Raw genomic sequence first — 14,514 nt, forward strand, 5'->3', positions numbered from 1 at the left:
ACTCCGGCCGATGGTGACGTCACATGCATACAGTGGGGCAAAAAATTATTTAGTCAGCCACCAATTGTGCAAGTTCTCCCACTTAAAAAGGGGAGAGGTCTGTCATTTTCATCATAGGTACACTTCAACTATGAGAGACAGAATGAGGAAAAGAAATACAGAAAATCACATTGTCGGATTTTTAAAGAATTTATTTGCAAATTATGGTGGAAAATAAGTATTTGGTCAATAACAAAAGTTAATCTCAATACTAGGTCAAATGTTTTCTGTAAGTCTCCACAAGGTTTTTACACACTGTTGCTGGTAGTTTGGCCCATTCCTCCATGCAGATCTCCTCTAGAGCAGTGATGTTTTGGGGCTGTCGCTGGGCAACACAGATTTTCAACTCCCTCCAAAGATTTTCTATGGGGTTGCAATCTGGAGACTGGCTAGGCCACTCCAGGACCTTGAAATGCTTCTTACGAAGCCACTCCGCCGTTGCCCGGGCGTTGTGTTTGGGATCATTGTCATGCTGAAAGACCCAGCCACGTTTCATGCCCTTGCTGATGGAAGGAGGTTTTTACTCAAAATCTCACGATACATGGCCCCATTCATTCTTTCCTTTACACGGATCAGTCGTCCTGGTCCCTTTGCAGAAAAACAGCCCCAAAGCATGATGTTTCCACCCCCATGCTTCACAGTAGTAAAGTATGGTGTTCTTTGGATGCAACTCTGCATTCTTTCTCCTCCAAACACGACAAGTTGAGTTTTTACCAAAAAGTTCTATTTTGGTTTCATCTGACCATATGACATTCTCCCAATCCTCTTCTGGATCATCCAAATGCTCTCTAGCAAACTTCAGATGAGCCCGGACATGTACTGGCTTAAGCAGGGGGACACCTCTGGCACTGCAGGATTTGAGTCCCTGGCGGCGTAGTGTGTTACTGATGGCTCTCTGCAGGTCATTCACTAGGTCCTTGCTCACCATTCTTGTGATCATTTTGACCCCATGGGGTGAGATCTTGCGTGGAGCCCCAGATCGAGGGAGATTATCAGTGGTCTTGTATGTCTTCCATTTTCTAATAATTGCTCCCACAGTTGATTTCTTCACACCAAGCTGCTAACCTATTGCATATCCAGTCTTCCCAGCCTGGTGCAGGTCTACAATTTTGTTTCTGGTGTCCTTTAACAGCTCTTTGGTCTTGGCCATAGTGGGGTCTGGAGTCTGACTGTTTGAGGTTGTGGACAGGTGTCTTTTATACTGATAACGACAAGTTCAAACAGGTGCCATTAATACAGGTAACGAGTGGAGGACAGAGGAGCCTCTTAAAGAAGAAGTTACAGGTCTGTGAGAGCCAGAAATCTTGCTTTTTTTGTAGGTGACCAAATACTTATTTTCCACCATAATTTGCAAATAAATTCTTTAAAAATCAGACAATATGATTTTCTGGATTTTTTTTCTCATTCTGTCTCTCATAGTTGAAGTGTACCTATGATGAAAATCACAGGCCTCTTTCATCTTTTTAAGTGACAGAACTTGCACAATTGGTGGCTGACTAAATAATTTTTTGCCCCACTGTACCTCTATAGGCAGTTCTTTAATGTAGTCTCAGACACATGAGGACTGATAAGAATTTACACTAAAAATGCAGTTGGGTCACATGCATTTTTGACCACCTCTGAATGTGGTTGAGTGACCATCACAAAATATTTTGGACTCTCTTTACATGTATTGGATCTTCCGAAATTAATGTTAATAGCAGGTGTAAATGGGGTCTAAAACTGAGAGGACACATATTGGCTCACCTGTATTCTGCACTGCATTCAGGTAGCTGTCTTCACCGTTCACCTGCAGGGAGGGAAAGAGGAAACTGAGTTCAAATGAAGAAAGCTGACAGAATTATGAATTGATTTGTTCGGAACACTAAAGTGTCTGTTTTTCTAGAAAAGTTAAGCTTTATCTTCTTAGACGTGACACACATTTGAACAGCGGTACAATCCGTTTCTGCCTGGCTCAGAGGAAGCTGTGCGAGTCACTCCTGACAAGGAACTAAGATAATATTTGTTAATATTTTAACTGACATTTTATTCCTGCGTTTTCTCGTACTGCACTGCGACTGAAGAGCAATTAGAGAGGAGTTATCACCTTAATGTTTAAAGGTAACTGCTGTCTTCCAAAGGAAGTGAGGACTGGGATGCAAGGTAAATAGGAAAAATGGCCTTTCCACACTATATTTAAGTGGATTTAATAGTTTAATCTAAGAACTAAAACTGTAAAAATCGTCTTATTTTTACCCATATAGCACATAGCGATAAACAGCAACATGTACATTTAATTTTAATGATTTTAACATTTAAAAAAAATGGCACCAGGATGGTGCAAACTAATAGTTGAATACGTTTTGAAATGATTCACAAAAATGAACAGTATTACAGGATTCATGGAAATGAATCGAACACACCAACTCAAGCTATTACAAAAATCAGAAATGCTATTAAAACATCGTAATGCTCTCATATTCATGAGACAAAGAAGAATCATGAAACTAGTCAGATGATACACTCTCTAGGAAACTTAATAGTCAAATAAAATGCACAATATTAATTGGTGGTAACACTTTATAATAATTGCATGCTATGGGTCAGTTAAGCATTAGCAAATAGTTAATTCATCATTTATAAAGCATTTATAAACATTAATAAGCAGCTTAGAAATACAGCTATAAATGCTTTTGCTTGATTTATAAACATATCTAATTTCTATTGTATTTTCATACTTTATTATGATCAATTTATCAATATCACATTATTTACAAACCAGTTATTTAGGAGTTGTCAGTGGTTCATAAGATCATTGAGAAAGTGGAAGTAATGAATAATAAACTATTTAAATGTACATTTATACATATTATTTAGACAGTAATAGTTACTCAGTGTGTTAATAAATGCTTTATTAATATGTATTCCTACTGTAATTCATGATTAATTCAGGTAGATATAAAACATTCAGTAGTTGTCAGTTAACTATTTTTGTGAGCTCATCTAAAGTGTGACTATTTGTGCTCCGTAAAGCTTTTACAAAGGAGATTTAAAGGCTCAGTTATCTTCTGCACTGCTGTTCTCTAATGTTTTAAAGTTAGCACTAGTTTTGACTGTGAAATATTTTATTATATAATTATTGTTTTATAAAAATGATTTGTTGTATTTTGGCACTCCTGTAATCCAGAGTTGGCACTGGTCAATTTTTATTCAGCAATGTTTACACTTTACAGAAATGTATTTTTTTTATATCAGATTGCAGAGGCTTAGTTTCATTTTACTGCACAGTTATGTTTTCTGGGGGTGTACAGGAATTTTTCTTTTCTATGGCATTGAAGAGATTTATTTTTTTATTTTATATCAAGTTGTACAGTTTCATTTTTTTGCATCTTAAAATAAATATTTATATGTTCTGTATAACTAAGCCTTTTAGTAAAAATACTAAATTTTGTAAAAATATTGTGAGGACTATTTATGCCTCGTAAAGTTAGTAAACTGACAACAACTAAATGTTTTATATCTACCTGAATTAATCATGAATTACAGTAGTAAACATATTAATAAAGCATTTATTAACACACTGAGTAACCATTACAATGTCTAAATAATAAGACGTATAAATGTACATTTAAATAATGTATTAATCACTTTCTAAATGATCTTATGAACCACTGAAAACTCCTAAATAATGGAATACTTCATTTAGAAATTATAAATTGATCTATGAAAATACAATTATTAAACACATTATAGATATGCTTATAAATCAAGAATAAAGCATTTATAGCTGTATAAACTGCTTATTAATGTCTATTAAAGGTCCCATGGCATGAAATTTTCATTTTATGAGGTATTTCAACATTAATATGACTTCCCCTAGCCTGAATATTGTCCCCAAGTGGATAGAAATGTTGATCGGTGTAAACCCGAGTTCTGGCCGTCTTTCTCTGCCTTTGAGAAAATGACAGCCCAGACGAGCCAATCCTGAAGTCTCCTGGTTTGACGTCCAAGCAGGAACGGTTTCCTCCCTTTCCTCCGCCCAGAGAATCTGGCACGCCCATGCAAACGCTCGAGATCATTAACGTTACTTGTGAACGAGTGAACACTGGCAGTTTCTCAGTGTTTGGATGTACAAATGAAAACAGAAGTCTTTCTTCAGTTCCTTCTGATCTGTGATCATTGATTTCTTATGTGTAGCTTATTATTTATTATTTGTGGACACGCAGCGGCTTCTCTCTCTCCCGACAGAACGGTGTTTTCGTGTTTTCTATCTTGTGAGTCAGTGTTTTTGTACGTCCTTGTCGCGTCTATCTGTTCTAAAATGTGCATACAGTCTTTTCTGTTTAACATCAGCAGTCACATCTTTAGAGATAAACTTCACACACGCCGAAGCTCGGCCTCCAACATCCCCGACCCCCAGTACTGCATCTGGCCCACAGCGGAGGCACCAAACGCGGCGTGAGATTAAGCAGAAGGAGGGTAAGCGTGAGAATATCTGGGCTAGGCTAGCCAGCTATTCCCACAATAAACTGGATTACATTCGATTACTGCTGTTGTGTCTTTGTTTGCGCTGTGTAACGTTACTCAATGCGCGTCAATGACGCTATTCATATGATTGGAACATATCTAGAAATAATGCTATACTCAACACTTACTAACTCGTTCATCTCGCTGTAATGGTACATTGCATGTGTTACAAAGTTGGTAGAATAATGATGAAGAGGACTCGGTGTGACTGGGACTCGTGTTTATTCAGAACTCTCAGATACAAACACAATAAACTCGCGCTGACAGACAGCGCTCTCACAACTCAGTAGTTACTATAAATAACTTTGTTAGCAATCGCTTCGTCTCCGTGATGTCCGGTTCGCGAACGAATCATTCTTTTGAATCGGTTCTTTTTAGTGAACCGAACCAGTTCACCAAATCGGACTGAATCGTTCTAAACGGTTCGCGTCTCGAGTCAGCGCTGATCCATAATTTACTAAAGTTACTAACTTTCTGACATGAGTGACAGCCCCTCCGACTAGAAATAAAATAATAACTTGAAGTATATGCTAGTACCTACAACAGTTCACCCTGAACTGAGACATGCTGAGAGAACTGATGAGAAGTGAACTCAGGTCCATCCGTCTCTGGCAGACTCGTGCCTGCTCGTGCCTCGTTAAACCACGCCCCCTCCGCTCATTTAAAATGCAAAGATGTCAGCCAATCACAACAGTGGGCGTTTTTACTGAAGTCTCACAGCAGACACGCCTCTTGTAACAGGGCATTCAGCCACAGGGCAAACAGCAGTATAGAAAAAATGCCTTTTATTTCTAAATTATGACATTTTATGATGTAAAAATCATACTAATAATATAAGTACACCTCAGAAAACACTATAAAATAATAGAAAAATGCCATGCCATGGGACCTTTAATGCTTTATAAATGACAAATTAACCATTTATTAATGTTTAATGATTCATGGCATGCAGTTATTATAAAGTGCTACCTATTAATTTCATATCATTTATTGTGAATATATGCTGAATACCTAATTGCAGATAGTCCTATTTTCTGCTAACAGTTCCACAAAGACTTTACATGACTCTACAACGCTTTAAATATTCAGTCGAAAATCAAGATACTGATACAGTGATCAAATCTGGCACTGGGTTTTCCATCCATCAGCTAAAATTTGGGCAGCTCTCAAGGTTGAGTACACCCTAGAAATCTGAGGACTGCTGATAGAGCGTCATTGTGGCAGCAAGAAGGAACTAAATCTACTTCTGTGACTTAAAATGCAATGAGAGATTTCAGTGAGGCAGGAAAGCAGCTATAAAGGGTTGAGCTTTTTCCAGAACCAATCGGACTCTGTTCTCCCAGCTGATTTCTCACCGAGCATCAGAAACCCTGCAGCTTGTAATCCTAAATCTGACCTAGCATTCATCACTGACCCTTAAGAATATTTAAGCATTTATTTTACGCTTACCAGTCTTTCAAAAAATATATAAAGGAGTCTTTGACCTAAAAATAACAATTCCGTCATCATTAACTCACCCTCGTGTCTTTCAAAACTATGATTTTCTTTTATCTCTGGAACACAAAACGAGTGATTTATATACTGGAACTGCTTTTTTTCCCTCCAAACAACAATAGTGAATGTTGATGGTTTTCAAACAAGATTCTCACACAAAGCTATAAAATGGCTTCAGAAGACTTATATACAGCATGAGTCATGTGGACCACTTTTATGATGCTTTTTTGAGCTTGACAGCACTTTTGTTGCACGGAAGAGTCATTCTGTTAAACTTCTTTTGTGTTCCATACAGGTTCAGAAAGACATGAGGGTGAGTAAATAATCTATTTTTTTATTTCATTTTTGAAAGAAACTATTCCTTTGAAACCCTTTTGCTTCTACCCTGCACCGCACAGTCCTTTTATCAAACACGTCTGTAGATGAAAACATGGTATTGATTTACTTCATTAATTTACGACCAATAAACTGATCTGGGGGTTTAGCACCATGCACCAGCAGGGATAATTGCATTATAGATAACAAGCTCCAGTTATGCACCCTGATATTTATGCTCATATCAACACACCCCGGTCAGTTACGGCCATAATTGCATCTGTCATTCTCATTCCACAGCAGCAACTGAGGCCAGACTGACACTGTCCTTGATTATGTTCCTTTCCCTGAAATAGCAAAATACACATCAAAAAGCCCTTGATTTAAACAGCATCTTTGTTTTTGACACCTAAGGAACAGACTGTAAAAGAAGTATAACACAGATGAGTGAACATATGAGCAGGTGTGTCGTATACTGACAGCTGCAAACAGAGGAAGGCACATTGATGTCTAGCCTATAGCACATATCCGGTGTGCTGATGCTCTGTATCTCAGGAGTCTAATTGCAAATGCCCATTTTAAAATGCACGCAGATATATAAAATCAATCCGGTGTATTACACCATCTCATGGGCAAAGCCTTTCAACAGATTTGTTGGTGCTGTAAAATTTTCATAATCAAGAGGAGCATAAAGTCTGTAATGGAGCATGGCAGTCATATTACTCATTAATTCCTTCCCATAGTGCTGTTGTTTCACCGCCCAAACAGATGTTAAGATACTCAAACTATGTAGTGATTGTGAACTGAGATGAAGGTTTAATTATCTAGCATGCCGATGCTGCCCATTTCTTTATGTTCTGCTAATATACCAAGCCATTTAGGAATGGTTTAGCAGATATTAGTACATTTAAAAAAAAAGCATTTTTTTCCTGTTCAAAGCATTTCTGTCAAATTTTTCACAACTGGATGTTTCTTTGTCTCCTGTGCTGAGCTGAGTTTTGAGACTCCTGTACAGATATGCTCTAAAACCCCCCCAAAAATCAGCCATTCTTTTCAAACAATTTTGATACTGAATCCTTCTCCACATCCCCCGAAATACCATTACCTGTGCAGGTCAATAATTTTGTTCTAGCACACTCATCAAACTCAGTCTTAGAGCAGAATATGGGTCAATGTGTTGTATTTTTGCCTCGGAATCCTTGTGGTTCGCAAGCACTGGTCTTTGTGCATCTAAAAAGGATAATCCCAAATCCTAAATGATAACACGTCTAATAATTATCTGTATTGTTTAAGCTACATTTCCTCCATACAGCATGTCAGATCCTCTATTAGAGGGAGGTGGCTTTGCTTGAATCCATTAAACAGCATGTGAGTGCTTTATTGCACAATGACAGATATTAGGTGCTGAACTAGATTTGACCAAAAAAAGGTGCACTTTGAAATCATGCTGCATTAATGTTATCGACTCAAAGCACTAATAAGAACGCGTAAAAGCACACATGGTCGTAGCAAATGTAATAAAGCCGTTAAGGTGTAGCTATTTGTCCCACGCTATCTTATTGAACAGCCCTAAAGGCGCATCTTACCTCCAGTAAGACTGCAAACAACACACCGAGCAACGCGAGCATCATCCACACTCTTGGATCCATCCCTATCTTCGGCTATGGGTCAGTGTCATTGTCCGGTGTTAGAAGCCACCTCCGGAGCAGGGTGTATTCGCGAATGAGCGCTGTTCAAACGGTTTGAATGGCACAACTGCGCGGATGCAAGAGCGTTGGTTTCCAGGGTGAGTGATGCCGTGCTCCGTGACCCGCCGTAGGTTGATATGTGATGTCTAATCGGTGTTGTGGAGTAGCCTAGTAGTGTCACGGACGCACACACCCCTCGTAGCGACCCACGCGCAGCGCTACGTCTCCAAGCGCTCACGCACCCCGCGCGCGCCGCACTCGTGAACCAGCAGCCAACAAACTGGGCGTCACTGCTGCCTTCGTGCAAACCTGGCAACACAATAATAGTATAATTAACAAATAACAAGTGAAAGCAATTCGTGACATAGACTGTGTCTAAATGAACAATTAAAATACTGCTCTATAACTCTAATATTAATAGTAATAATGTGTGAAATAGCCTACAACTATATAAAAAAATACACGTTTGTGTAGTTAATTTTGCTATACACTTTTTCTACAAAATATAGACAAAAATAAATCATGAAGTTCAAAGTGTGTAAACTCCACTGGTTAAATAATAGTGTTGAGGGATACATTTAAAAAAATATATATATATTCACTGATTGTTATCCGATGAGTTGAAAGTGTTATACAGTTGCTGGTTTGCGGTGCAATACTCCATTATTCACTGCAAGGCAGGGCCCCAAAATTATCCTGCTTAGGGCCCCCAGATTTACAGAGCCGGCCCAGAGTTGAACATTAGAACCGAGTCAGTCTGAGTTGTGAGCGAATCATGCGGATCGATTTAGTGAATCGACTCAACAGATTCATTGAAAAGGTCCGATTCGAACGAATTGCTCTGAAGATCTATCATGAATGCCATGTCTCACGGAGAGCAAGGCTGGATGTTAAACTTTTTAGAGAGAATAACTTGAAACTTAAAAAAGCCTATAGCACATATGTCACATACTTGTCTTACTGTTCACAGAGCCTAAGGATGTCACAGAGAGAAGTGTGATTTCTCAGAACACAGAGGCCTATCAGGTACTAGGACATTTTGTTAAAAAAAATAACACTTAGGTTACAGCAGCTTTAAATAACTACCCCTTCAGGTAAGCAGCATGACAGACAACATATTTAATCCGCCATGCTGACCGGAAGAGAATCTGCATAGATAGGGTTTTTATGCGTGGAGTTTGTATTTCCCACTGTTATTGTTTGCTTACAACACTGGGGGTTTTAATCCTAAAACTTGTCTAACCCCTTTAAGACAATCTCTATAGTTGAAAGTGCAATATAAATAAAGTTAAACTGAATAAAATTATTCTTTTTTTAATAACCTCCAGCCAATTTGCTTTAAGAGTTTATTTTAGCAGCGTTTTTTTTTGTGTTGTACATTTACCCTTTAAATGTGCATAAACATAGGAAAGTGATTTCTCTCAACAAATGTTTGCTTTGCATGCAACAGTAGAGAGGTGAATATGAGGTCTGAATCTTCAAAAAGAAAAAGAGCCAGAGGGATTTTGAATAAAACCAGCAGAGGGAACATTATAAACTGCAGCAAAGAGAAAAATTTAGAAAAGTATTTGTTTGAGTGGGTTTTATGGTAAGAACAAAATATTTTCCTCACAAATAATCGTGATTAATGCACCCGCTAGTCGAAAACGTACAATTTAGAAAATTACATCAATGCATTATTTCACATGGAAATATACATACATATATATATATACCATGGAAACCATAAAAGTTCAAGAAAATTATGAAATGCATTGATGCAATATATTAGATAAAACAGCCATCCACTCTATAGCATTTATGGGATGGCATGAGTTCAATTACTCTCAATAAAAACAAATAGAGCAGAGCATAATAGATTTAGTTGCTTCATGTTTGCTCATAATAATAAAGCTATACAGCTGGGAAGCCCAGCATGAGTGACCTTCTGCTAGTGGCATGCAAAGTCACCCACAGAGTCTTCGCACCCACACAAGCATGCATACATTACCCTCTCAATCCTCCCTTTCTCCCGCTACACTCATGACCTGATCATTGGCACTGACGTGTTTTACAGTCGTGTTATAGCTCTGTGCCGCAGAGACACCTGCTACATGATGATCTGTGGTTGTAATGGGGGAAACAAGAATTTTACTGGTGAACCACTTTGATGGATGCGGTGTTGTCATGGCAACACAATGGTTAAATTGCCAGCAGTACCTCCAACACTCACAGCATATTTAAGGATTTTTAAGAGACAATTGTCTTTGTGCTCTCTGTAAAATTGGGTCATGAAAGGGGGGTGGGGGGGGAGGTTAGAAAGAGATAGTAATAACCTGAAAGCGGCAATGTCTAGAAATTACATTAAAAAGGACTATTTTAAAAGAGATAGCATAGAAAGTACACTCCCGGGGCAAAAAAGGGCCAGGCCTAAAATGGATAAACAGATTTTTATTGTCTTAACCACAGATTATTAGTCAGGATATTAGCAACATTTAAGCAAAAAGCCATTGGCGTCTCAGAAAAAACATCAAAGGCAGAATTAAGTTTTTGGAATATGGGAAGTTGTGTGTGTGGAGTGATGAATCACAATGAAACACGAGTTGAATGGTTATGCTCCAGAGCGGTGTCTTAAAAATCTAGTAATAAATATAATAAAAAATGCATCTCTACCACAGTGAAGCATGGAGGAAGAAGTGTCATTGTGTGTGGGGAGCCTTGTTAGCTGCTTCATCACTGTGAAAAGTCATTTAATGCTGTGGAGCACAGGAGATTATTGCCGAATGACTTGCTTCCCACAATTGAAAAGTTGTTATCTAAAGAGGAATGATCAGATGTTATTTTTCAACAAGACAATGCTCCTGTTCAAATTGCAAAGACATGTCTTGAGAACAAGTCCATCAGGTTCATGTTTTGTCCTGGTCAGAGTCTAGATATTTGGTCTTACGTTGAACTCAAACTAACATGAATTTCCATGCCACATTGAGTGGAACAACACTGACTCTTCTTCCTGTAAAAAACTGTCTGCAAGTTCACCCACATATAGGTTAAAGAAAACAAAAGGGAAGGCTTTTCCCTGATAAGTTACTTTATCTACTGTATTTGTGCAATTCTTACTAATTGTCAGACCAGTGACTTGTGATTCAAATGGTTTAGACCATTAAAAGACCACTTAATATTTTGCAATTTTTGCCATGGGCCTTTTTTGGCCATAATGCTTTGTAAAGTCTTTCCTTTTTTACACAGCCACACAAAAAATCCACATCCCTACACAGATTTGGGGGTTCTGTCTGTCTCTCATAACTTGTCTTTACCCAGAGGCATCATCGCTCAGTTTCATTAACTGCCTATAGCAGCCAATCCCCATTCAGTTGGTATGGAAACAGATAAGAAAAAAAGGACAGAATAAGCCTCTCTTTTTTCTTCTGCATATACTGTTAAAAGATATTAAAGTAATAGGTCTCATGAACATTTATTGACCCTTATGTTGTGTATTATTTCCTCCATGGAAGACAAACAAAGAAATGTGTGACCAACCGCAGTCATGCTCCAAAAAATAACAAATATCAACATAAAAGTGCTCCATATGACTCGAGCGCTATATTGCAAGTCATGCACTTACAGTAAACAGTACATATTTAATGGAGTCTTATTTGTAATTTTGATGCTTGCAGCCTATGGTCACCATCCACTTTCATTGTAAAGTAAAGAGCAGATTATTTTGCTGAACATTCCTTTTTATGTTCCACAGAGGAAAGAAAGTAATATGGGTTTGGAGCAACATCAAGTTGAGTGGAAACACTTTATAATAAGGTTCCAATTGTTATAACTACATTAGTAAACATTAACTAACAATGAAAAATTCTTCTAAAGCATATTAATTTCAACATTAATATCTGTTCATGAATGGACTTGAGCTAACATGAAATATATTTTATAAACCCTATAAATCCTAATGTATCATATTTTTTTGTACACAAATTTAAGGACTCTAAAAAAATCAAAAAACGTTGCTGAGAAACTTACAGACAAACATAACCTTATGTTGTCTGATTGATATAAGTAAAAATCCTTTAGCATTATCATTAGCGTAAAAATCCACCTTCAGGTTCACAAAACTTTACTATTTTTATAAAGTAAATGTAATAATACATATTGTTAGTATTATTACAATATAAAAGAAAAAATATATATTAATTTTTATACATTTTGAGGATTTTGTGGAACCTTTATTTGTAGGACATGTTTTGTAACACACAATACAAAAAATACAGAGGTTTGATTATAAAACTAAGCATTTAAATATCATCTTACTAAAATTAAGACATTATGGGAAATATAGTGACCACTATTCTGATATACTATTATAAATATCTTGTCAATTTGCATTACATGCTTTCAGAATTTCATCATACATTTCCGCCATGTATATATAAGCAACTGCACCAAATTGCATTTCTTAGTTTGGGCCTCTGAATAAAATTGAGGTGCGTTTTTTTTCTCCTTGAGTATGAACTCCATATTTTCCTGTCATGCTATATGTGCCATTAAAGCCAGATTTATTTCAAAGACAATTATGTCAGGCTTTGAAGGGTTAACTAACATGAACAAAGATGAATAAATAATGTGACAAATGTGCTGCTTATTGTTAGTTAAAGTCTTACTGGTAAATGACAACAGAATTTAAATTTTTGGATGAACCATTCCCTTAAAGACTAGCAGTCATTACAGCCAATTCAAGGGACGAATCACACAGCATGAGCAGGTGAGATATAGTGCTAGATATTAGACATTTGTATCAACAATTTGGCTTATTCAGAGAGGTCTGAAGGTTTTTTTTTAATCATCTCATTTAGTATGTTAATTTAACTGTCATACACAAACAAAAAGAATGCAAACCTTGTGTGTTCTATATTTATGAATATCATTTCAAAATTTCTAACATGACAGACTTCCTCATTCAGTTAAATATTTATAGTTGAATACTAAAATACTTCGACTTCCTTGCTTCCTCTATCTGTTTCCTTCCCTAGAGTTTGGCAGCAGGACAACAGCAGAACGTTTAGCATTGGCTGCCGCAGGCACTCTGGATGCTGTTGTAAGATAGCGTTTGAAGTGGCGCATGCTGTCAGAGATGCAAGCAGCCTCATCGAGTCGGTTGTTCTTCTGTTAATGGAGGATCTTAACTACATTACTAATGTACCAACCATCAATCTTGTTTCACGATAAAGAAGTTTAGAATGAGAATGAAACTGATTTGCTCCATTAAGGCTTTGAAATAACCACTTAAATATGTTTGAGACAGACAGATATACATAAAACAGACAGACAGGCAGACAGAAAATGCAAATGCCTATTCAGTTGCATTCATTTTTGCTGCTTATTCAAAAATATTTTTGCATCCACTCACAAGAGCACCACAGAGGGCTTTTGTCTGCTGATCAAAGACAAATAATACACCGCTCCTGTAAAATAAGCTAAAATATCAGCTTCAAAAATGCATACTAAGTCTTTAATTTGATGCATGTAAACATGCAAGATTTATAGCCTGGCCATATAAAAAGACCAAAAGTAATGAGTCCTGGCAGACCTTTGATTTATATGTCAATCTGACCTGACACGCCTGAAGCAGAGGTTGCTGAAGGAGGAGATATTTGTGCTTTTCCAGCACATATTACATCCGTCTCTCCATCTCTAGTCCCCTTGCGCCTCCTGTGCTACTGCTGACACTTCATTTGTGACCAATAGATAATGGGCAGATATATGAATTCTCTGTGTCAGGAGGCAACAACAAAAATTGAAGAGACATCATCACCTCTCTTCCCTTGGAAACATAAACAAATACTCTCATTAATAGCTCCCTGGTCTCATAAATCTCTCTTCCACTCGCAAGATTATCAAGATAATGGGTTTGGCTTTAATAATTAGCACTTACGACTAATTGTCCAACGAGCTGAAAACGCAAATAAACATTGCAGCTTTGTGATGGGCAGCATCTAATGAGATCATTAGAGGTGGTGAAATAAAGCCATTTGAGAAGAGATACTGCCATCTAGGGCACAAAAGAAGTAGTGAACTGTATACAAAATAACATATCAAGTGTCCAAGAATGAGTTTTTTATAAAGTTCCTATTACTATTAAACCCAGATGTGATCGACACACTGCAGTGCAAAGAAGCGAGTGCGACTTGTTATTTTAACATGAAAACTAATTTATGTCAAATTTGATACAATTATACATCCACAGTGTGCTTAACTTAATCCTATTTCAACATTTCTGCGTAATACATCTAAATCAATTCAAATTCACTGCATGCTTTTGTCAAAAACATGATGTGACAAACAGGGAGACACCTGGAAGCTTTGTTCACGTCCTACCATTTTAAGCTCCGGATATTCCACCTCTTTTATGTGACGTAACATGACCTACACATGCCTCCTCGAATAAGCGCTTCCAGAGAACATGATTGACACCGACATTAGCCAATGAGCG

General features: G+C 37.4%; 1 protein-coding gene across 2 annotated transcripts in view; it reads right to left on the reverse strand.

Moving 5' to 3' along the window:
* LOC307143828 (neurotrypsin) overlaps positions 1 to 14,420 on the reverse strand; it is a 61,214-nt gene extending 46,794 nt beyond the window's left edge. The window contains exons 1-2 of one of the 2 annotated variants that reach the window (XM_079845596.1): positions 14,400 to 14,420; positions 1,786 to 1,828 (exon numbers count right to left, since the gene is read on the reverse strand). In XM_079845596.1, the coding sequence (XP_079701722.1) occupies positions 1,786 to 1,828; positions 14,400 to 14,402 (46 nt within the window). In that variant the 5' untranslated portion in view covers positions 14,403 to 14,420. Of the gene's footprint in view, positions 1 to 1,785; positions 1,829 to 7,940; positions 8,352 to 14,399 lie in introns of those variants that run through there. The other variant, XM_079845595.1, reaches the window with a different exon arrangement.
* Positions 14,421 to 14,514: the final 94 nt, after the last annotated feature.

The sequence above is a fragment of the Gobio gobio genome (assembly GCF_949357685.1).
Source record: "Gobio gobio genome assembly, chromosome: 20".
NCBI classification, from domain to species: domain Eukaryota; kingdom Metazoa; phylum Chordata; class Actinopteri; order Cypriniformes; family Gobionidae; genus Gobio; species Gobio gobio.